The 24246-nt window shown below is 47.4% G+C and overlaps 3 protein-coding genes across 4 annotated transcripts; 1 reads left to right on the top strand and 2 right to left on the bottom strand.

Moving 5' to 3' along the window:
* The first annotated feature begins 1163 nt into the window (after positions 1–1163).
* ADIPOQ (adiponectin, C1Q and collagen domain containing) lies at positions 1164–9126 on the top strand. 2 transcript variants are annotated; one of them, XM_054836100.1, is made up of 4 exons: positions 1164–1334; positions 3496–3567; positions 6674–6893; positions 7315–9126. In XM_054836100.1, exons 3-4 carry the CDS (start codon positions 6680–6682, stop codon positions 7839–7841), a joined length of 741 nt encoding a protein of 246 aa, XP_054692075.1. In that variant the 5' UTR covers positions 1164–1334; positions 3496–3567; positions 6674–6679; the 3' UTR covers positions 7842–9126. The 2 variants fall into 2 exon arrangements, with proteins under 2 accessions (XP_054692075.1, XP_054692076.1); XM_054836101.1 differs by lacking the exon at positions 1164–1334 and having other exon boundaries at positions 2984–3567.
* A 5239-nt stretch (positions 9127–14365) lies between these two features.
* Positions 14366–20241, bottom strand: COPS9 (COP9 signalosome subunit 9). Its single transcript, XM_054836006.1, has 3 exons — positions 20111–20241; positions 19903–19975; positions 14366–18512 (listed from the first exon to the last, which is right to left on the bottom strand). The coding sequence occupies exons 1-3, from the start codon at positions 20171–20173 to the stop codon at positions 18475–18477; spliced, it is 174 nt and encodes a 57-aa protein (XP_054691981.1). The 5' UTR covers positions 20174–20241; the 3' UTR covers positions 14366–18474.
* A 518-nt stretch (positions 20242–20759) lies between these two features.
* On the bottom strand, positions 20760–23947 carry OTOS (otospiralin). Its single transcript, XM_054835794.1, has 4 exons — positions 23914–23947; positions 23503–23581; positions 23137–23163; positions 20760–20944 (listed from the first exon to the last, which is right to left on the bottom strand). The coding sequence occupies exons 2-4, from the start codon at positions 23552–23554 to the stop codon at positions 20760–20762; spliced, it is 264 nt and encodes an 87-aa protein (XP_054691769.1). The 5' UTR covers positions 23555–23581; positions 23914–23947.
* Between the last annotated feature and the right edge of the window lie 299 nt (positions 23948–24246).

Raw genomic sequence — 24246 nt, 5'->3', positions numbered from 1 at the left:
CGCCTTGGGTGAGAAACCCACCGTGCCCAGCCCAGCCAGGCTTCCACGTGGCCCCATAAAGCCTTCGTCCCCTCCTGCGGGCCGGCCCGACCTGTGCTGCCCACCTGGCCCACCACTGCCAGGGCTGCCAGTCCCCGCACCCGAGTCGCCTCCCCGCACTCACGTAGGAAAATCCAGCGGGAACATCAGGATCCGTGGGCTTGTAACAGGCATGGCTGCACCACGTGCTGCGCTGGTGGCCCTCGTGCCTCCCCGGTGGCACTGTGGGGGGACGCGAATGGCTGCAGCGGCCCAGCGCCATGCTGCACAAGGTGCACCCAGCGGCACGGCGGAGCCCGCGGGAGGCAGGCTGCCGGAGAGGGGGCTGAGCAGCCCCCAAGGGCACGCAGGACCAGGCTGGCACCCTCCAGCCTGCACGAAGGGAGAGAGCTCCTCTTCCCCATTAATAATTAGCCACTAGATGGAAGTACAATGCTGTACAGGGAAGGGTTTGGGTGCACAACGATGCACAGGATCAGGGAGAATTGCAGTTTGTGGCCAGGGTCCTTGCTGACAGCAGCACCGGTGCTAAAGGCCATTTTACTGCTTTTTCCTTGGAGTTGGCTCCTCAGCACTCGCCACTGTCTTGCACCCGATGCAGGCGCCCGTGGGGCAACGGCGGGGACGGGCACGGGGTCCGTCTGGCCACAAGAGCGGACTCAGCCTGGCTGCAGCGGAGGGGTGAGCTGGCTCGGCCGGTGCCACCAGCAGTGCCTGGGGACAGAGCCAGCAGCACCCCTGGCATGGGGGCGGTGGTGCCTCCTCTGCGCACAGCCTCGGGCAGCACCAAAATAGCACGTAACAGCCTGTCAGCCAGCCCACTAAATGGCATAAGCAGTTTTTGCCATTTTTAGCAAAGTGAGGATTGTATGTTGTTTCTGGGACGTGCAGTATCCAGGGCCAGCAGAAAGACGAGGGAAGAGCCAGGCATCCCAGGGGACAGCAAGCCGGGGCAGGGCAGGGGCCAGCTCCCAGCGGAGGGGCCACAGCCCCGGGGCGGCGGGGGGGGCACAGCAGCTTTGGGAAGGGAAGACCATGGGGACAACGGTTCCCATGGGCTGGGCTCCACGGCGGTGCTGGCTCGACCCCGCTGGGGAGGGACAACGGCGGGCAGGCGAGGAAGGACTCCTTCCCCTGCCCGCAGGGCACGGATCCTGCCCACGGGGCCAGGCTGGCCTGGGCAGCCGCCGACCTCCTCCTGAGGCAGCCATCCTGACATCCCCACGGCCAAAGCCGCTCTTCGCCCCTCGAATCGCACCAGCGGAGATTGTGACTGCGCTGATGGAGCACAGCTGGTAACGAGCCTCCTGCTCTATTTTATTCCTGTTTATAGATGGCTAAATATAACTCTCTGCTTATTTTTAATTCTTAGTGAAAACTGCGATCCACAGTCTATCACGTCAGTTCTGTATTTTTCATATTTGCAGGCTTGCATCAGATCCAAGAGAGACAACAAGGTCAGGCTCAGCGCAGGGTTGGTAGCTGAGTTAGGTACGGGCACCACGTCCTGCCCCGCAGATCTGGTGACCGCAGTGCCAAGAGGAGAAGGCGTTGCAGGGCTTGGGGACAGCGGCTTTCTCTCTGTGCCAGAAAGACCCCCCAGCCCCAACCAGAGCTGCCGCCTCTGAGCACCGCAGCCGCGGGCGCTGCCTGTCCACTCTGCATTTGGTGGCAGGTTTTGCTTGTCACCAGGCAGAGCAGAAAGCATTTTATATGTTTTCCTATCACACAGCCGAAAGTAGCTCAAGTGGATTGTACAACATCTCCCTCTGCAGTGGGAACAGGAGCCGGCACCAACCTGCAAACCGAGCGTGTAAGACAACACAACCACAAGCGAGTGCATCGGGGGTTGTATCAGCTGGCTGCACCCCCAGAGATAAAGCAGGCAGCCAGCGCTGCCTTCCGCCTGCCTTCTGGGAGGCAGAGATAACATCTGGGAGGCTTTTTCCTAACAACTGACCTGAAAGGCCATGCGGTAATTGCAGCACTACCTACCAAACACCTTGGGTCCAATTTTCAAATATTGGCAGCCTAATAAATACCCCAATTATACGTTTTGGGGTTCAGTCTGAGAGTTGGCAGGGAAACCAGCCTTGTCTTGCTCACACCTTGGGGAGAGGCAGCCGAACACCTCTTGTCTCCTCTGCAAAAAAAGTTCCGATTTCAGTTCCAAGATCCTGCTCCTCCATTCATTGCTCAGGAGATGAGACTTCGACAGAAACATTGGCATCACATGCACGCAAACACATACGCAGCTCTAGCAAATCACATTTATAAGAAAGCAACAAATCCAAGTAGATCTCTGTCATATTTTACTGGGATTGCATGAGGGATTGTTTTAAGTCTCAACATTGCATGGAACAACCATCATCCAAAACAAATTAAAAATCAAATTCTTCACACACCAGACTAAGGGTTTGACCAAAACAAGGCAGGTGGTGAGCAGCCATCCTGTGGCTCCTCCCTTCTGCACCCTTGCTGACTCCCAGCTCTACATAGAAATTATTGATGTGTTCATTTATGCATCCCTTTAGTCCTTCCAGATAGCCAGGTCTTTACAACAACTCAGTAATTCGGGATACCGTCCTGCTGACATTCGCTTGGATGGGTTTCCCCTCTCCCAAAGACACCAGCTCCCCACTCCCAGTCGCATCAGCACGCATCCCGCTATTTTTTCCTGTTCTGGTTTTGCAAGGCCAGGTTTGCCAAGGTCCCGCCTAGCTAACCTTGAACTGCCATGGAGCGGCTGGAGAGGAAAGCCTCCGCTCTCTGAGGTTCAACCTCCCTTTTGGAAGGAGACACACACACAGGAAAAAATGGCTTTGTTTTGACCTAAAGCCAAAACGTGTGATAGGTTGAAAGCCATCCGCGGGGCTGGAATTACTCTGATGATTTACATTAGCGCTGGCACGCGTTTGGCCGGCTTCAGACAAAACTCTTCCCCCGGCGCTGCCCTTCCCCTCGGGCAGCTTTCCCTTCTTTGGTGCGGCAGCAGCCGCCAGGCAGGAACGGCTCTTGCCGTTAAAAGGAGAAGCCAAAACTTCCCACACAATAATTCATTTACTAACATGTTGAAAAACAAAAAAACCTCAAGCCCCATATGAGTGCGTTAACGCAAGGCTGTAGACACACCGTCTCCATCAGCTGCTAACAACATTTCCCAATTTACACCAAGCAGCAGCTTGTGCTGTACAAGCCCAGCCCCGGACGAGCAGGTTTCACACGGGCATCTCCAGCAAACCGTCGCTCCTTCAGTTCCTATCAAAGTCCCAAACCCCTCTTTTCCCCATTAAGGATGTCTTCGCAAGATGTCCCAGTGTGACCAGATTATATAAGTGGTCCAAAACTTAAGTGATGGCCAGGAAAAATTAATGGGAAAACCCAACTTTTAGGTCAGCATGCGCAATAGCAAATGGAAAATGCAGTGTCTGAGCTGACAGCTCCTCGTGCCCTTAGGGATAGCGATGTGGTAGCCGGACTTCATTTCTAAAGAGACTGCAGCAAGCCAACTAGGACTCAAAGCAGCTGGTAAGCATGATTTTTTTTTTTTTTACTCTTACTAAGTTCAGAATTTTCTCTTCTTTTGGGCTGAATCAGACAGACAGACTTTTCTAAGTTTGCAAGCAGTTTTCTTTCTCAGAGTTTTTCTCAGAATAGCCAGCGAGCGTTTTAAACCAAGAATAGCCGATCTCCCTTAGATTCATACTCCTGTTTTTGGAAACGCTATTTAGAGATCGAAACTCCTAAATCAAAAGTAGTCAGGAACAACAGTGAAAACCCACATGGCTGTAACAGTGAGTACTGAACCGGCACCTTGTGATTCACCTCTTTCCTCGAAGACTCCTGGGAAGATTGGGTTTGCCCGAAATCTCCCCTAGTCATATCAGCTCCTTGCCAGAAACCTGCACCACCCAGATTTAAGGTGCGAGCCCCCTGGAGCAAGTCACTGCTGCAACATCAGCAAAAACTATGCTACAAGTAATTACAAAAAAGAAAAAAAGATCAACATAAGCCAAACTCCTGGTTAATACTCTTTGAAGAAAATACTGGAGTTGGAAAGCAGATGGATTTTTTGTTCTGTTTTGCACAGAGAGGTGTGGGTTTTTTTTAAAAAAATAATCAAATCTACATAGTGTTATGTGAAATTTAAATTCTGAATCATGGTCTGAATCACTACGCAGCACTTATGAATGGCATTATTCTTATGGATGATATACTGATTTCTGCTGATAAATGAGTAAGCTTATACCGCATAGGAGCTTTTAATGTAGTAGCTGCCAAGGGAATCACTGAAAGCCACCAGGAGTACTTAGTTCACCTATTAGTTGTCCAAAAGGTACAACTGACATTCAAATATAGCAGATTATTTCATGTTACACTGCTGAGCATCAGACGGAAAGACAAAAACAAATGGGAAAGATATAGTAAAGGGATATTGTACCTAAACCAAAGCTTAAACTCAGAGCTAGCAGAGCCAGCTTAAAACTTTCCCTTTGTAAGACACACCTGCTCCAAAGAACTGCTTCCTTTCTCAAACGAGCAAACCACTTGTGGTCGAGTCAAGCTGTAGCAATAGAAGTAGTTTTCTATTTGCCTATCACAACACTTTTCCTATTAGAAAGGAGAAAATAGATTGTGTAACACACGGGCTGTGACAAGCCGCCCAGGGATGCTGCGGGCCAGGCATCGCTTCCAGCCCTTCCCAGCAAGCCGGAGAGACGTCTGCCAGGAAAGCTCCCCGCAGCCCTGCACCGCTTCTCACCTCAAAGGAGGGGGTTAGTTTGTCTCGTAAGACCACCAGGCGCCAGGGCTGCCTATTGAGCACGCGTCACTAAAACGTTAATGGTATTTCAGCTGTAAGCAGCGTATGAGAGAGCAGAGCTAGCCCCAATTAAATCACCAAAACACAGCTCAAAAAATACAATTTTGAGGCAGATTTGTATTGAACGCTAGTGTGTTTTCATGCAGTTAGATGCTCCCAGACAGCCCATGCTGATTTTGGAGGGGTGCACACATGGAGCTGAGCCAGAGGGGACCCAGGTGGGGGGACAGGGCCCCCTCCGCTTAGTGCGGTCCACTGGGGCACGGCAAAGCGGCCATCTCGCACCGTGCCCAAGTGTGCACACCCTCACTTGCCAGTCAAGGCACTTCTAGGATTTATAGACATCTATTTCACTCGTCTATTCCGGTTCATGGACGACCACTGCCTCCCTCGTTGGAAAGGGGCATTTTGCTCCCTAAATCACAGAGAGGCAGGAACGCTGCCGAAGGTTCAGGCTGCAGTCGCCAGACCCCACGGCACCCTCAGCCCCCAAACTGCCCCCAAGCCAGGGCCACGGCCCCATCGCAGGGTGCCACGCGGCTGCTGGGTTGCCGGAGCCCGGCAGGGCGGGCATGGTTTGAGAGTTCCCTGATTTCATGCGTTAGGCACTGCCCACCAAAGTCATTCAGCAGAGCTTTGAAGTTTTCTTCAAAGCTCCCCCCTTAATGCTCCCCCCCAAAAGCTGAAATCACGTTAACCTCTGTTATTTAGCTTCTTTTGAAGCAATTGTGTGAGAGCTAATAAGACATTATTTAAATTATGGCATTTAAAAAGCTCGCCTAGAAAAATCAACCCTGCAAAGGAATTGCTCTGAATTATTATTTTTCTTGGAAATTACAGAGCTAAGGAACTGTAACGGCCATGCTGTTACTCACTATTTATTGCCTATTATGCCATTTACAATCCTCCTAACAAGATACCTCTATTGTGCCAGGGTGTAATTTCTGTCCAGGAAGCGGTACCACATAACAATTGTGATTTTAAAATACCTGTTTCCCAAAAGCCCGACCCAAAGCCCACCAAGGTCCCACCGATTTCTGGGAGCATCAGAACAAAGCCCCAGGCTGGCCGTGGGGTGCCACCACCGACCTGGCTCTGGGGAGCCGCGCTAACCGCTCTGACTAGCAAAGCGACTAGATTAAAGAAGAATACAACCCTACAGTGCCTAAACACTGCACAACTTGTCTTCCCATAATCCAACAACATAATTTGGGTGGAAAAAGACCAGTATCATAATTTCATACGGTCGCTCAGAGGAGATGGAAAGCCTGGCTGTGGTTTCTGTTCACATTAGATAGACCCAGGTTAGCAGGCACAGCAATAAACCACCTGCTCAGCTGAAAGGTGCTGAGGTTTTGAGACAGGCTTTGCCAGACTCCTGCTTGCTATCAGCTGCTCGCTCACCCAGGCAGAAGGTGGAGCATGTCATGACTAATCGAGCAGAGCTTTGCGAAGAAATCGGCCACAGATATGCTGGCATCTGCTGTGCTCGGTCCTGAGCTACATCTGTGCCCATGCAAAGAGTCCATGAGCGCCAGGGGAGTAGCCCTGGCGTTTGCTCCTCTCCGTGCTGGATGTGCTCCCGGGCTGAGGTCCACACTGGTCCCCAGAGCTCCGTCCCGGCCTGGCTCATGGAGTTCATGCCAGCAGTGTGCTGGATGCAGAGGGGCCCTTGGGGTAAGCAGAAGTGCTTTCCTTTGGACGTGCCGATTCAAACTTTAGTCTTCTGTGCCTCTATTATTCAGGGGTGGGGTTTTTCTTCACTTTTTTTTTCTATTAACCTTTAAAGCTAACAGTTATTGTCCACATCAGGAACTGATGATGAGGGGCCTGGCAAGCCTTCTCCTTTGCTCGCTGCTGCTGGTGGCCCCTCATTGCACAGAGGGGGCTGACCCAACAGTCCAACCCGACCCCAAAACACCATGTGCCAACTGGATGGGAGGAGCGCCCGGCTACCCCGGCCACAACGGGCTCCCTGGCCGAGACGGGAAAGATGGAAAAGACGGACTAAAGGGAGAGAAAGGAGAGGAAGGTTGGTGAGGAGCAAGGGGTACATTGGTGCTGGAGCCTGTGGACAGCCCCAGCAGGTCTCATGTCTGGCAGGTCCATGCCTGACCTTTGTCCAGATGGCTTTTGAATATCTGCAGGGATGGAGATCCCACAACCCAAGTCAAAGAGTTTGGCCTGGTGGTTATTTTTCCAACTAATGATGTTTTTTCAGACACGCTGCTCTCTGCAGCTCTATTCACAGCTGGGGGAGGGGCAAGCGGGCTTTCCACTCACTGTCTCAGCTCACAGGGGGTGTTGAGGTCACCCAGCCTTTCCTCAGGGACGCCCCTCGCTCCACGCTGCCGAGCAGATCCTCGTGCCACATCCCGCTCTGCACGTTGGGCCGGTGGGTAGCAACTGCCAGCACAGTGCAAAGAACTCCCCGTCCCCGCTCTGTCCCTCAGGTGTGCAAGGACCCAAAGGTGACGAAGGCGAAACAGGAATCCCAGGGCCGGAAGGGCCGAGAGGATTTCCCGGATACCCCGGGCAGAAGGGGGAGAAGGGTGAAGGTGCCTTCGTCTACCGCTCCGCCTTCAGCGTGGGGCTGACAGAGCGAGCCCCCCACCCCAACGTCCCCATCCGCTTCAGCAAGATCTTCTACAACGAGCAGAACCACTACGACGCCAGCACCGGCAAGTTCCTCTGCAACATCCCCGGCACGTACTACTTTGCCTACCACCTGACGGTCTACATGACAGACGTCAAGGTCAGCCTCTACAAGAACGACAAGGCAGTGATCTTCACCTATGACCAGTTCCAGAAGAACAATGTTGACCAAGCAAGTGGCTCCATCTTGCTGCATCTCAGCACTGGGGACGAGGTCTGGCTTCAGGTGTACGGGGAGGGTGACAACAACGGCGTCTACGCCGACAACATCAACGATTCCACTTTCATGGGCTTCCTCCTGTACCCAGACCTGGATGTCCATTAAAGTGGGGGTTCTGGATGGGAAAGAACGAGGTGGCTTAACCCAGGACGGCGTTCTGGGGCACCAACGCTAAAGCTATACTGTATTTACCAGAAAATTGCCTTTTGCAGGGGCAACGATTGCCAAGGGTGGACCCTATCTCCTGTGAAATCAGTGAGGTTATACATGAGTGACTTCCATGGGACCAAGAGTTCACTCCTACCTCTGCTCTTGCTCTCCTTGTGGAAACCTGGGCCCAAAGTCAAACACCACTCCTGCCACATTGTGGAAGAGTAACTCTCAAGATGGCCTAAACTTTTTTTAAATTCAAAAGTGATAAGAGAAAAATTGGTTACATTTAAATATCACATTCTAAATTTCCCTTTTTTAACCACCTGAATTAAACCAATAGTACACATTTTAGCCAGCATTTTAAAATTTGAGTAGAAGAGGGAGAAGACTAGTCACAAAAGCCTTCTCTGCTCTTGTTTTCAGCTGGAACAGATTACTCCATTTTTTCCATTGTAACTCCCTGTCTTATTAGGGCCTCTGACTTCCACCCATGGTTTGTTGTCTCCCTTCTTTAGCCCAGATCTTTGAATATATTCAGATTATTCACTTTCATTGATTTTAATCCTTTGATTTTTCATTTTATGTTTATCCCCATCATTATCTCTCACGCAGCCAGCATGCTCAGTCAGGGCAGGGATCTTCTCTTTTGATTTATCTGAAAAGCCTTGTGAATGCCAGTGAGGCTACACAACAAAAGCAACCAATTGACCATGTGGCTTTGGGGGTCCCAACGTGGTCACAGACGTGTTTGCCACACAGTTGTGATGCTCAGAAATGACAGTAGCTCCCCTGCAAACACCATGCCTAACCAGGGAACAGAAGGTCCTTCAAGGATCCTGGGCAGACCAGCTGGGCAGAGCTTCAGGTGGTACAACCTCCCAATGTTGAGTGGGCTCCTGGGATGAACACCCCCAGGACCTGCCCCAGCTCTTGGCAAGGTTAGCTCAATGGGGGAAGAGCATTAAGGCTGAGATTAGTAGCAATCCCATCAAACTGCTCTCCAAGGAGCTTGCTTGACTTTTAGCTAAAAGGGGATTTGATGGCTTCTCAGATACATTCAAAGATGACTCCCATTAAGCTTCAGAACAAGTTAACACAGATCAGAGCTAATGCGTTATTACAAGCAAAAATAGCATTAAGAGCTTCAACTGAAATTACTTCCAACAGCAGCATTTTCTACACACCAGTGAATTACCACATTACAAATAATACCAACAATAAAAAACTCTTTCAATGAGAATGCTCCCGCATTTTTGCATGCGTCGTTGGAAAGGGTTTAAAGAAAGGGATGTTCTCCTAGCCTCACCAGGCAGCCCAGAAAAAAAAAAAACACCAAAACTTTTCTGGCAAGGTGGGGGCACCCTGGGCTGGCACACACAGGGACACCCCCCTTCTGCCTTCCCAAGAAACTCCCAACCCTTTAGCTTTCGTCAAGGCTTCGGCATCTCTCCACCTCACATTGTATTGCCTCCTTTTTCTACAAGATGAGCTCTGGTTTCCAGACCGTTTCCCCAAAACCACCGTGCCTGAATCCACCCTGACCAGCCAGCCAGAGACAGGGGCTCCGCTGGCCCAGGAGGCTCCCAGCATATTAGATTTAGCAAGGGCTGAACTGATGCTCAGTCTGATCACGCTGAATTCAGAGAGCTGGGAAAAAACCTGCCCCTGTTGTGTGCGTTAATGGGAAGGGAACAGGGAAAAGAAAAAACCCAAAACACGCAAACTCAAAAACATAATCCATAAACAAAAGGAGATTTAAAAATGCAGCAGTTGCTGGATCAAATGGCGTAAGAGGCTTAAATTGAAAGGAGCAAGTCAGAGCTTTTGCAGTATTTTTTTCAAATATTTTCAGACAGATTTTCTGAAGGCAGGGAAAATTGAAACCACCAAAGTGCTAAGAGGCATTTGGGATAAACACTAGGAGGAAATACTAATTTAAAGACTAGTTCCCAAGAGGCAGCCAAAACAAATTATTCCTTTCCTTGCTGCCACACAGCAGGAGTAAATGTGCTTACAGTTTTATCCCATATATGAGGACTCAGAGGCTTAGACACGGCTTTTCACGCTGCTGCACGCAGCCGGTGCTGTGTGCTTTAGGCCAGGGCAGAGCCCAGGATATCTGCCCAGCCCCTGCAATGGCCCCATCACCAGCATGACCCATCTTGATATGACTTCCACCCAGGCCAACAGCATCTCCCACCCCCGTCACCACGGCTGCAGCACGAGGAACACGGCACATATTAGCAACTCGGGCCATGCCGGCTCTTAGCAGTAAGTCTCACTGAACCCCAGGTGGTTGCTAGCCCTCTGCATCATCCCACACCACAGCTCACCCCATTCGTGGTGCTTGCAGGTGCCATCAGACCTTGTGGCAGATGACCAGCACCCCAGGAGAAGGCCCAGGGTCACCATCGACTCCTGGTCAGCCTCCTGGCCACCGTGGCAGCGGGATGGCAGAGGGCTACGCGAAGGACCAAAACGAGCCCTGCAGCAGACGCCCAGCCCGGAAGTCCCTGTTACAAAGCCAGGCTCTGGCTTCGGTCATGGGTCTTCCCCTGTCCCAGCTGTCAGGGTAGGGGTGCTCGGGGCTGTGTATCCAGAAGGAGAAGTGTCACCTAATATTGTAGTCACTGCTATATTCATATACGAGCAGAATATATGTCTTACATGCACATTATCACAGACCATGAGATAACAAGGCTCCACAAGAATGCAGTATATTAGTACATAAGGTCTTTTATAGTAATCATTAAAGACATAACCACTTTATCACCCTGTAAATGGCTTTTCCATACTCCCCTGCGAGTGGCAGCCTCCTTGCACACTGCGTGGGAACATGGAAACCAGGATCACAGGGGGTTGCAGTGCTCTGCTCCCTGGGAGCATCGAGCAGGGTTCTGCACCGGAGCTGTTTGGGAACTCTGGCTCCAACCTGGGGAGCCACAGGGCTGAAACCTCACTGCCAGGGCTGGAGCCAGGCTGCTTGCTGAGGGGCAGGTTCGTTTCACCAAAAACAGATACAGGAAAACAGGAACATGGCTCCACCTGAAAGCACCTTGGTTGTGCCTCAGTCTCCAGGCTGACAAGCCGCCCCACGCTCTCCCACTGCGGGGGCCGGCACAGAGACCTCACATCAGTTCCTCCCACTGGCGTGCAACGCAGCGCGTGGCCTTCAACCTGCACCAGGTCTCTCACGTAAATATGTTGAGGAAGCAACCTCTCCCAAACCCTGCCCAGCGCTCCAAACGCAACCGTGGCAAGTAACAGGTAAAATATACGCTACGACGAGCAGAAGTACTGCTGCCTCTGTAAGAGGGCAGCCGGGGCCGTGCAGGGTCTGCGGGCAGCAGTGTTTGGCTAGGCCGTAACCCGGGGCAGGAGAACAGCCAAGCAGCTCCGGCACAAGCCTCCTCGCAGCTCACAGCGCAGTAGGGACTTCTGTCTTCTACAGGACGTTTGCAAACACACTTTAAAGGGTTAAACGCCAAGGTTTGAATCCCAGGCTAAAATCCTGATCAAGCAGAGATTTCCTGCTTGCAAAGAGCACACTGTTTCCACACTGCATGTTTTATCAAGAAACAAACCCCTGTAAACACAGCAAGACAAAGCACTTAGGAAGTTTTAAAGAAAACCGTTAAGGACTCGCTTTTCCCCCTTATCACAGTCCTAAACACTGAAATGCAGCTTCACCGGGTTACTCACCCTCCGATGCGAGTGCAGAGACCATCTTCCCCCCCAGCGCTGGCGACAAGGATGCTCCACACAGGGTCCCTGCATCATGTCCCGGCCAGGCACCTCAAAAACCAAACAAGAAGCCAGCTCCCCACTTAGCCCAGGCTGTGAACGAGGCAAGCTCCCACTGCATGGAAATAGGGCTCAAAGCCCTCCCTTTAGGGATTTAGATTGTTTTTGAGGCCTTTCACCTCATATCTGTGTAAGATTCTTGCTTTACAGAGCTCAGCTAGAGACACACACACACCCCTCAGTAGCAGGCACCAAACCCCAGTTTAAGCCACCACCCAGAAAAAGCCACTTTGCACCCCCAGGAGCAGCAGTCGTCCCTCTTCCAGCTCTCCCTGGGGCAAACGCTCCCAACAGAAGTTCACCCCCCTAGCAAAGCAAGCACAGCCACCGAGCAGGGCACACAAAGACAAAACTCCTCTCAGCAAACACACCTCTGCCCCACTGCAGCCGAGGTGGAGCCCTACAGCTGCCCTTAGCACCTCCTGAGGCTGCCCAGCTCTGCAGGTGTCCCACACACAGGGTCTCAACATGCCAAAAACCAGCTGAGGAGCTTCAGGAGCAGCAGCTGAGCATGGCCAACACCTACCCCACCAGGCAGTGAGCCCCCAGTGAGTCCCTACAGCCCAGGAACCACCCAAATCCTTGCACATGGTGTGGATATCACACCTCCACCTCCCCAGCTCTGCCATGCCAGGGGCACACAGGGGAGTTCCTCATGAATTCAGCTTTTATCCATTACTAAGTTACTGTGGTTTTACTGTCCCTCCATGCTTTGTAAGCCTGTGGGATGGAAAAACCTGGCCAAAAAAGGCACATATCCAAGGCCTGGGCTGACTCACCAGGATTGCACCATGCTTTGAACATATGATCATCTTGTAAAGAAGGAACCAAGAATGACACTGGCATGCTGAAAGGGCACAGAATCACCTGCTCACCAACAAATGTAAATGGCTTGGGGTTGGCTTTTTGTTTAAATCAATCCTGATAATAGATGCCTAGTACAAAGTTCAGTCTCAGTATTTACCACTTCTCTAGCTGTGGCAGGTTGAAATGCATGGTTTTCCCTATAGAAACTACAGTGGTGCTGCAAGCACACAAATGGGATGCCTCTGGGCATAAACATTGCCAGCAGCTCCTATTAGCTAGCAACCAATATGATGAAGACACCCAGGATGAGGTCTTATTTGCCACTTTGTAATCAGGGCAGGTTATAAAGAGAGCACTCAGCTCCTTTAATCCCGAGAGCTGCGTTTGACTCTTCCCTCCCCGTACTGCTGCGCAAAGACAGCAGGAAGGCAGCACACTCTCCTGAAGGCAGAAAGCAAGAACACCCCACAATGAAAGATTTAAGTCACTGCACTAACAATTAGGGAGAAATAACATGGCTACAGCTGGAGAGACTGGCCAGTCTCACCCAGCTGGGAAACCATCTGTGAAAGCATCCGTGGCCCTTTTAAACACCATTATAGGCTGAGCCTAATTGTGCCTCAACCCCATGTAATCACTTGTGCCAGTAATTAATTGGAATACAAATAGCTGCACTAAACCATGAAGAGCTACAAGAAAGAGATAAATTGCTTGCAAGACTTGTATTTATTTGTGAAGTATAAACTCACTAGAGGCTTTTTGGCATGGAAGAAGGCAGAGGGATTAGGATAAAGCCCTACATTTAGCTAATCAGCCATTGTACTTCCATGCAGGAAATACCATCAGATTTAAAGTTTACCCTTTGAAATACTCAGGAGGAATCCAGTCCTGAGCATACCCAGGCTGGGAGCAAGGCTGCCACGTGTTCTTACATTTGTACTAGATGTATGTACACAATGAAAAGGCTTAGCCTGCCACAGGACTGTAAATCAGCAAACCCAGCCTCAGCCCATCGTCAGACTCATCCCAGGACACCAGCCCAGCATAACACCATTGCTCTTTGAGGACAGTTGTGTTACCTCCTTGCATGCAGGTGCAGTTTGTTACTCTCCAGCCAATCCAAGGGGAAGGAAAGGTTTATTCCCAATGAAACAGAAGCATTAAACATCAACATCTCTTTCTTCCTGTGCAGCATATCAGAGGATTCGCACTCACAAGGCAATCTGCAGGATCTCTCCCATAAAGCAGAACAGCGTATGGAAAAGCATCAGGGAAGGAGGCAGAGCAGGAGATAGCACTTGAAGCCCCTCTCTAAAGCCCTTACAGAGTTGGGGAAGGACAGGGGGTATGAACCAACACACCCAGCTCCCCCTGGGCACCTGTGAAAACAGCATTCTGCCCAAAGGAGTCAGGACAGCACAGCTGCTCCACTGCCTTGTCAGGGATTTCTAGAGAAGCCATTCTAGTTCTGTAACATGTTTTGGTTAGTGTTTTAAGGCCAAGGTGGATCTGGCACCCCAGCTGAGGTAAAACACAGAAGGGGGTTCCTACACCACAGTACCTGTATCCCAGTGATGGGGAGGCAGCTTCAAGCAGCAGGAGAGTGAAGGACTAAAGCCTGCTGTGCTTTGCAGGGAGCCATGAGCGGGGGCACACTGTGACTAGGAAGCTCTCCAACAGAAGAGGCACTGTCCATGACAGGAGTCCCCTCTGCAAGCATCCTTGCCCAAGGATCCTCAGCTGGGCCAGGGGACCCTGAGACACCCCTGGCAGGGGCTGCTCCTGTCTGCACCAGGGATGCTTTCTCACATCCCCTTGTTGCTATGTATTCCCTTGCTCAGTCACCCACCTCATACACGACACTCAGCTGTATGGCTGTTTATTCCCAACAATATACTAAATAGGATCTTTTCCCTCAAGAGGTTATACATTTACATGACTTCACAACAATTATACAAGGTTTGTACATACATGTCACAGCTGCAGAACAGGTGCTGTGAACACAGCTGAAGTTAGAGCTGACTGGAAACTTCCTACATGCAAACTGACTTTTCCATAAATAAGAAAAAAGTATTCACCAAAAAGGCCTTATTTTCTAACATTCAAAGTTTTAGAAGGCTCTGCTCCTCCCTCCCTCTGCTCTTCTTGTAGTGGATTGAGAAAAAGGTTATAATTTGGATTAATATTCTAACCCTGCTGCCAGGCAAAGGCCAACCAGAGCAAACAAAAGGCAAACTGAAAAATAATCTGGAAGGAAAAACCTGGAAGCAAATCCTTGTCCTCAGAGCCATCCCTGCTGCCAAGGACTGACTTGCATTTCACTAGTGCTTTTCCAAGAACCCTGATGTGACACTGGTGCTCCAGCCCCATCACCGAGAGGGGGACTCGCAGAGAACAGGGCTGCACTGTCATCCGCCCAGCATGATTTCATGTGCTCAACAACTGCACATTGAGAGCAGGAAGATGCCTGCCAGCTTCCCAACACCCTGGGGAAGCAGGAAGAACTCAATTTATTCATCTAAGTCAATCCTTTCTTTATGGAGAAAAATATTTTCCGCTTCAATTATTTAAGTAAACTATTGAAAGAAAACTTTTAATTCCTTGGAAGTTAACCAAGGGAAAAAAAACTCCAAAAGAACCAAGGAAAACCCACTACTACCACACTAGTTCTGAGCTTGCCTGTTCTTGCTCCCATGAAGAGCAGTGGAGCACTGGATTCTGGAGCTCCTGCTAACCCCGTAGCCAGCTCGAAAAAGGTGCTGCAAAATTATTATGCACAGATGACAGCCAGTTTCCTTTAGCATGGTAACTTTCTCTCCTTCACAATTACTTGATTATTTTCAGCTCAAAACAGATCTCACATTAATTCCTAAGAATATAGCATGACAGCTAGCAGTTTCCTGCAAACAGACAATCAGCCTTGTGAGAGAATCGACAGGAACAGGCTGACATTTAAGCCTGTGGAAGCTATTCCTTTTCATCTGTGCTGCACAACAGGCTGTGCCCCTTAAAGTATTTTAGCACTTGGGACCTCAACCTGCCAAGACTCAGGTCAGCTTTGTCCATCGCCAGCTGTCCCACTGTAGTCAGTGGGACAATTCACAATACTAACCTCAGTACCTCCATATGTCTATTCAGACTAGAGCCTTACTTGGACACTGAAATACTGAGCAGTGCCACACAGCTTAGAGTAATCAGTCTAAACATGTGCAAAACACTGCTAGAACAGACTCATTCCTTCACTCAGAAATACCTACTGTGAGTGGTGTCAATCTCCACAAAAGGTACAAGAATCAAAGCTCAGTAAATGAAACAGCTAAGGCAGGCAAAAGCCCTTTAAATCAATTGTTATTAGAGATTTTGACATCTTGTGATTATTTCCTGACAACAGGCTGATTGCCCAGACTAATTAGACTGAACAGCTTGACAAATGGTAACACAGAAACAATTTGAAGCTGAAGGGCATTTTGTTCTTCAGATTAGCCTTTCCATATTAACTGTCCCAAAAGGGACCCAAACAAATTAGAGTTCACGATGAAAGCTCTTACGCATTGACAGCCCTCTTTAGAAAGATGAAGCTACATACACACTCCTCACCCACTCTCATTGCGAAGGAGAACTTTACTCCAGCTACAACATACATACGTTCAGTATCAGCCCATTCCAGCTCTGAACTTCCATTTCACTTCATCCTGAGAGAACAAACCCACACCAGGTATCAGACATATGTGCAAGCTTAGCAGCTGGGAAGCAATACCCAAGAACACCTAAGTACTCACAGTAGCTGCAGCCAGAGCAGCATCAGCTGCACACCAAGGCATTTGTGAAATTCAGCAGCTTTCCTCATAAGGAATTTTACTAACCCAAGCACTTTTATACACCTCAGAGTAAGTTCCTTCCCTACAGACAAGCACGTGATTTCCCAGGTGCCAGCAGTACTATTTATGTGCTTTTTACCATGAAACATTGATATTCTGGAAAGCTTCACAAAAAGGAGTTAGCTATACCTACCTTCAATGAGTAGCTACAGCCTGTCCAAGATGAAAACTCTTGATTTTTAGGCTGTGCTGGACCTGTGAGCATTATTTGCCCTCTACCCAGTTTCATGAAGATAGGTTCCATGTTTTCATTGAGCAAGATGACATTGCAAACTAGAACTATTCACCAGTAGCACCTTCAAGCCAATGCTTCACTGCAGTTTTGAACATCTCTAAAAAGGAGGTGGAAAGGATTGGAACACCATTCATACTGAAGAGCAACTGTTCAAAATGGATTTGCATTGTAGAATATACTCCTATTGCCATGATCAAACTTATGGCTCATTTCTTACAGCTTAAGGCAGGCAAATGAGAAACAGGAGAAATCGGTACAAAACAGGGACAAGGCAGTATTCCAAAACCAAGGTGACCATCTTGAGGAATATGGGCATCAATAAAAGTAGCTACAAAACCAGAAGTAAAGGTTGGTTGCTGCTTAAATCCGTTTCATCTTTTGGACCTGCTCAGAAGGCAGCCTCCATTTACTGGCAGCAGCTCATTTCTCAAAATCTAGTTTGGAGAAACCAGAGCACCAAAGCTAGAAACACTCAACACAGTTGCTACCACTCAGTCAAAATGTTTACACTGGTTTCAATGAGGAAAGCTTGAAATCCCTTCCTCTAAGCAAAGTGAGCACTAAAAAAGGAAAAGGGGATTGGCTTAGCAAGGCCATTCCTTCAGGGACGCGCTGTAATGTCAGACGCTAAGCAGAGCAAATGTCAGAATGCCGATTTAACACACACTGCATGATGAAACAGAGGATGTTGAGAAATCCACAGGAACACAGTAAGACAACACCTAATCCTACCATTTTCATTGTGCTTACATTTTTAAGTTCAGGGGCCCAGCATACTTACTGTTACATTTAGGATCTCCTTTTATAACACAAAACCAAGCAAAGACACATGAAAAGACAGGAGGAAACAGTTTCAGTCCAGGCAAAATTTAAGTAGTGTGAAGTCTTTAAAATAGATCCATCACAGTACTATTTTTGTGATCCATGTATGACATACAGACTGTACTTAAGATTAGACAGGATTCAATTCTTGACTCTGAAATAATATTCTAAAAACTCACCTGTTCCTTTCATTCAGAGATTCACTTTGGTCATGGAAGGGTGCAAAATCAAACATTTTTAGAAACGTTCTGAAAACTTGTGTCAAAATCTGACTTAATATCTAGCAGACTGATTCATACACACTGCACATATAAGTATGAATAATTACATTACCTGCTGCAGGAGAAGAGAGTCCTAAAATTATTTTCTTTCTATACAGTACAATTTCAAGAATTAAACTAATTTTTAAATCCAAGCATTCCCACGACCCAGAATGTTTCTCTGCTTAAAATATCAAGGTAAAATTACTGCTTTGTATTACTATGCTTCCCAAATTAAAAGCTAAGTATTAATGGTAGCTGAATCCCTCTTGAAAGAGAGGGAGACACACACTCTTCTTAGTGTGACTGGCAAACGAGTCAGAATATTCAGAACAAGCAACTGTCTTAGCCCTAGATAATCCCGTGTTGTGGGATGAACAAAACTTTCCTAGGCAGCAAGGTGTCCTGCCATGTATGTTTATATAATATCCAAAAGTAACAGTGAATGATTTAATACAAAAAACATTCTCTAAGGGAGCTCAGAACACAGCAATATCTACTTTCAAAGAATACCCCAAAGAGTTTTTGTTAGTATTTTATTGAATGAACACATCAGCAAGTAAAATTAAGAAAAGTCTACACACAGCTTCCTAGAAATAACAGTCCACAACTCCCTCCTTAGTTATCTTTAACCAGCTGGTTTTCATATTCCCCAAACAGCTTACACAGGTTCCCCCCCCGCCCCGTGCCTCGATTTTCCTGTTTTGATTATTTCAATAAATACTGGTGATCCTAGAGAAAAATCCGCATCTCAGCACTGCATAGCTGGACAACTAAGTTCACTGGATGTCATCATCATCAAAGAGATCTTCAAAATCTAGTCAGAAAAATAAGATAAGGTAAAATTAACCTTAAAAGTTTCAACTGTTATATATGCACATGCTCCAAAAGTACAGTTTTTAATTATTTGGATTAAATACAGAAATAAAAATGAACTAAGTGAATGAGGGCTACTGTATCATCAGTTACTACAAGTGTAGTATCAGGGTGGGAACACACTTATAAATTCTAGAGATTGACATTCCATTTGTGATTTGCTGTTAGAAATCCCTTCTTTAAAACACATTTCATTGCTATGAAGGTGCTAATAACATTTCTCTCACAACACTCATCTCACTTGGACTAGTGAAACATGGCTGGCTGATCACAGCTGTTCTTGTCATCTTTGGGAAGCGTTCATAACTACTTGGCTTTGTATACTGAGCATAAACTAACAACATAACTGATACCAAGTCATTATTCTTACAGAAGGAATGTACAAGTGCCATACATTAAACAGAAGATTAATCCTCATTTAGAAGAGTCCTAAACTACCAATGGAATATAATACCACAACCTGGCAGTAGAAACCTATGGAAATACTTACTCCCAAATATGCTGGCTCCAACAAAGAGCTAGGTCCCTCACAACTGCTGAGAGTATATCAAAGCTGAACTTCCTTTTTCTCCTGTACGCTAAGTCTTGAGCAACATGAAAAATCTATTTTATTTCAGAATAGCAGTTTGTGACATTAACACCACCACAGCAACCAGATTAATAACGTATCTGAAATTAATTCACTGTTGAAGTGTCTAATTATACTTCTCAAGAACCACAAAAAAACCACCTCAGTAGCCAAGTATAAGGTGTTGTATATTCCACCCCAAGTGGCCACATACATAGCTGTTCTCTGCTCTAAAAGCAGCTGTATATACTTATATACATGCAGTTGTCTTTCAAATGCAGAAAGCACATTCAAAAAGTTTTATTTTGCTTTGGCTACATATGCATGCATACCTTAAAAGAGATTAAATAATTATGTATAAAGTAGTAACACCCAGAGGTAATTTGTAAAGCTCCTTCCACATTTTCGTAAGTATTTGCATTGATTAATACAAGCTATTTGTTATGCATAAAGATCAAGGCACTTTTCCCTGCAGTGATTATCATGCTAAACCGCCTAAAATCTCCAGGAGAGGAGAAACATAGGCACTGTATCACTCCCACCCGCATCAATGAACACTGAAGCACTCTTATGATAGCGCTCACTAGATATGTGGTTAGTGAGAACTTTAACGACTACCAGGCACCAAAAACATGAGATTAGAGAAACAAAGCAGATTTATGTTGATAACCTCCAGGTTCTAAAGCTGTTACCTGCAGGCCCAAAGCCTTACTGTCCCCGGTGATACCCTACCGCCCCATCCCCGCAACGCCACGGCCCTTACCGTTAAAGAAGTCGGCGTGCACCGCTTTCTCGTTGGCGGCCAGGTCCATCAGCAGCCCCGTGCTTCCCCCTGCCTGGGAAAGCAGGCGCTGAGGGCCACCGGCCCGCACTGCCCCGCCACCCAAAACCGCTACGCCTAGGAGCCCCACCGCCACCAGCCACTACGCCTAGGAGCCCCACCGCCCCTCCAAACGCCCCCCCCCCCCCACCTCATCAAGATCCACATAAGGGCCGGCTCCCTCAGGAAACATCTCGTCCACCGCCGGCTTCATGGCGGCGGCGTCTTCGTCCTTCCCCTCCGACCGTCACTTCCGGCTAGGCAGACGCCTACGCGTTGAGCAGTGGCGCCTCTTATTGGTTGAGCGAGGGCGGGGCCTCGCCGTTGCCATGGCTCCGCCATTTTGTTCACCCCGCCCTCCTCGCCATGGCAACGGCGAGGCGCCAGGCCCAGGCCTGAAGTGAGGAAAATGGCGTTGAGCTAGCCAAGGGGCTACTAAGAGGCCACCATTACCCTGCAAGGGATGTGGCTGTGAATTATACTGGTGGTCCTTCCAGTCACCAAACTGGTTGGACTGCTATTTAACTGCTGGATGCACAGCAATGGGTTTCCCGAGTCAAGGCTGCAAGTATGCGTAAAAAAAAACCTCCCGAACCCACGCAATAGAATCACGGAGTTTATTGATTTGGCACAAAAGCATAAATTGTGAAAAAGAAAAGGCTAATTTAAAGCATGAACTGGGATGCAGGACTGCTGTGGGTATTAATAAGCAGCTGAGGGGCAGTTCAGGTGTGTTCGCTGACAGCCGTGTATTCACTTAAACATCTTGGCATTGGCTTTAGCAAAAATGAGTGACGCAATTAGTGGTCGTGGTTTGGCACGTGATAGCCAAGGTGACTCCCAAAAGGGAACTGGGCAAAGAAGGCTCTGGCCATTTCTTCGATCCTGTTGTAGGCTCCAAGGGTCCGGAAATATTCCACGTAGGACCAGAAATCGTTGGATGAGAAGGGCCAGTATGGCAAGGCTACAGATTCCTGGTAGAGATCTAAAAAGAAAATAAAATATTGCAGATTACTAGAATACAAAGCATTTTTGTTGAAAGCTTGGGCCTGGGAGCCAACATGGTTTGGGGTTGTAGGTTCCCTTGGGGGGCTTGTGGGCTTCTCTGGCAGAAGAGGGGCAGGCCGAGCCATGGAGCCCTCTGTGCCGCGGGAGATGTAACTGGTATCCTCTGCTCCAGTACCCCAGGAACGACATAGTGGGACAAGATGGAGAGCAGGAACAGAGGGGCACCATCAGCATTTGGGGTAATTCAAGAATTCATCGGGCTGCTTTAATTTCTAGAAGGCTGCTGGTTATTTAAAAGCAAGGAGCAATTGCAACTGAAAGCCATTTTCCCCCATTCCACACCATTTCCTCTGCCCAATATAAAAATATAAGGAATAAGGCACCATCGTCTATGCTGTGCCCTTGCAGCTGCCTTGCAAGCTCCTGGCAGCAGAGGCAGGGGAAGGGCCGTGCGGTTGTTCCTGCCATCCCAGCACAAGGGCAGCTCTGCTGAGCACAGCAGGAGGCGGGGGTGCAGGATCCACCCTGGGATCCCCAGGAATGGGTCCGTCCTGCCCCAACATTGTCTGGGACCGCAGGGTCGTGCTTCTTCTCAGCAGGCTGAGGAAGTGGAGAGTAAAGGCATTGCTACTTGGAAGACAGCAGCCTGCTCTAGGAATATCTGAGAAAACGTGAGATACTCATTGAAACAGGATTTCAAATTCAGCAGGAAGACAAAATCAATTCTGAAAAAGCTGGAGCTGGCCATCCTTTGGCACAAATCTGGGCAAACACAGAAGCATATATAAAATGTAAACACTTGCTGAGACCACATAGTTACAAATGTCTTTCTGTGCAGCAAAGTTAAACCTGGTATTTTAATTTGATTTAAAGCCCATTTAAATAAATGGGAGCCATTCCACTCACCAGGCTCAGCTTGGGACCAAGGTCTTTAGTGGGAATTAAAAGCCTTCAACAATCCTATTGTCAGGCCTTCATTTCACGGGGTAAAGTTTGCAGCACACAGGCACAGATGGCATATAACAAATCAAATGAACCAGCCAAATGCTGTCTGCAGAGGAGAATTCACTGTTTATACCCGCTGACCTTAGATTCACTTTGCAGTCTGCTGCTTGGCCCAGTGTGAAAGAAAACAATAATTGTTGATAATGAGAGCAACAGGATACTGCCTGAACAAGGTTTTATTTTTAGATTGACACACACTCTCCTAAGATGTTGCAGCAGAAATATTTGCTGTACGCAAATACAATAGTGCCCTTAAACTTGTGAAAGCACAGATGATGCATTCAAAAGATTTTTCAAACCATAAGGAAATATAATGGAGCATAGGGAAAAACATTTTGAATTAAAAGTAATCATATTATCCCTTATTCCATATATATATATTTCTGCTTTCTGTATCTGTTATAATACTCTCGCTACATATTTGTACCTGTGCAAGGGGGATGCTGCTGGCTATCCTGCTGGTTATACCAACGGAGATGTACACCAGCAACAGCAGTACCTTGTTACTGCTGATGTTTCTATGCAAGAAAAAATTTTGTCTGAAAACGCCAGAGAGGTTAACTAATATAATCATCAGTAAGCCAGTGTAAACATCATTAGGATGTTGAAGGTTTTTTTAATCAAAGGCAAACACTAATCCAATGGGCTAATCACGCAAAGAGACACGAACCGCAGGGTAGCTGTGCTAAGGGATTTATTCCAACATTTCTTTAATTGGATTTGTGGCAATTTGTAAATTTTAAGCTTTTTGTCATGGAAGTCAGTATTTCTTGCCAATAACTAGACGCTCATAAAATATTACTGTTTAAGACAGACGAAACTCTCAGATGTCTAATATAAGTTTGTTTATAAGTCTGGTGCTTTCCAGTTATGATTTTGTACAACAGAATTAGTGACTTGACCATAACCCCTTTTCATTTTAAGACTGCAAGTATATTAACTCTATTATTAGACATTAACATGTCAGCTTTTAATAAATTTTAAAGAAATTTCTAAAAATTCCCTCTTCTTTTTCCACCAGAACTAGATGAAAGCACTTCTACAACCCACTGAGGTTAGTAAGAGTTCCTGCCAAAATCACTGCCGGGAATCAGGTCTGGGAGTTACAAATGACTCTTCTAATTGTTAGTGATACAAAAGGACGAAAAAGACATTGAGAATTACCGTCTCCATCCTGGATTGATCGGGCATCTGTAAATAAAGAGGAAACTCATCAGTACCAGCTCCCGCACAGAAGGGCTTCCTGTTAATAAAAGGTTTGCCGTGTAGCCAGAAGCTGACAAGTTCTTTAATGCACATGTAGGACTCTGTGTATAGCCAAACGGTTTTTGTTTCTTGAACAGCTGAATAAGGAATTCCCCGTTTGCTGTCACTCAGTGCTACAAACCAAATGCTCTTAACTAACAGCCAGAGCACTTGTGATTAATACCCGAGTGTTATCTGGTACTAAATAGAAGATACTGAATTAGTATCAAAATATTTCTGGCCGCGTGAAAATATAAACGAGAATAAAGTCAGCAGTAGTCTTACCTGTTAGGATGTTCATCAGCGTACAGAAGAAAAGTAAGCCAATAAATGTCATCTTTTCTGCAAGATGCTGCTCGTATTTCTGAAAAACAATCTGTTTATTATTACCTGATACAAGGGATTATTACAAGAGATTAATAATTATGCAAAGTCTATTTTTTCTACTTTTACTAGACAAAAGTGTTCCAAACCAGATGCTAATCATTAATTTAGGCATAACAAGATTCAATTACATTTTCTTACAGTTTTTGAACTGCAATGCAGAGTACTAAAAGAACCACAGCCCTGAAGTGTGTACTGATATTTTATTTTTAGGTGGCATAAATCCAAAAGGCTCCTCTGAATTGACATGAAATGAAATGTCTTTGGAAATGTTTTATTTTGTGGTTAATTTCATTTCACTTTAGAAATTACCTCTCTCCCCTTTTCTTCTCCTTGCGGTAGTAAAGGTCTGTAGCTCCAAGTCAGCTACAAAATTCCAAAAGGATTTCTATCGCCGTAAAACAGCAGCGCTGTTTAAGGACGGGTGGGGTGAAAAGGAGAGAAACGTCACTGAGTTACTACACCAATCTGATTTTGTTGCATTCAGGTAGAGGTATTGCAACTGTTTACATTTGCATTGTATTTCAGCACGGTCCAGGAAGAGACAGTGGACAGTTTCTGAGAGCAAATCAGAATCAACTTTGGCAATAACACTTCTGTATTTTGAAGACGGAGGGAGAAAATCCAGAAGCAAATTCAGTGATT

The sequence above is a fragment of the Grus americana genome, chromosome 9 (genome assembly GCF_028858705.1).
Source record: "Grus americana isolate bGruAme1 chromosome 9, bGruAme1.mat, whole genome shotgun sequence".
Classification (NCBI taxonomy): domain Eukaryota; kingdom Metazoa; phylum Chordata; class Aves; order Gruiformes; family Gruidae; genus Grus; species Grus americana.
Note: the sequence above shows the minus strand (reverse complement) of the source record. Positions and strands in the feature narration are given on the sequence as shown.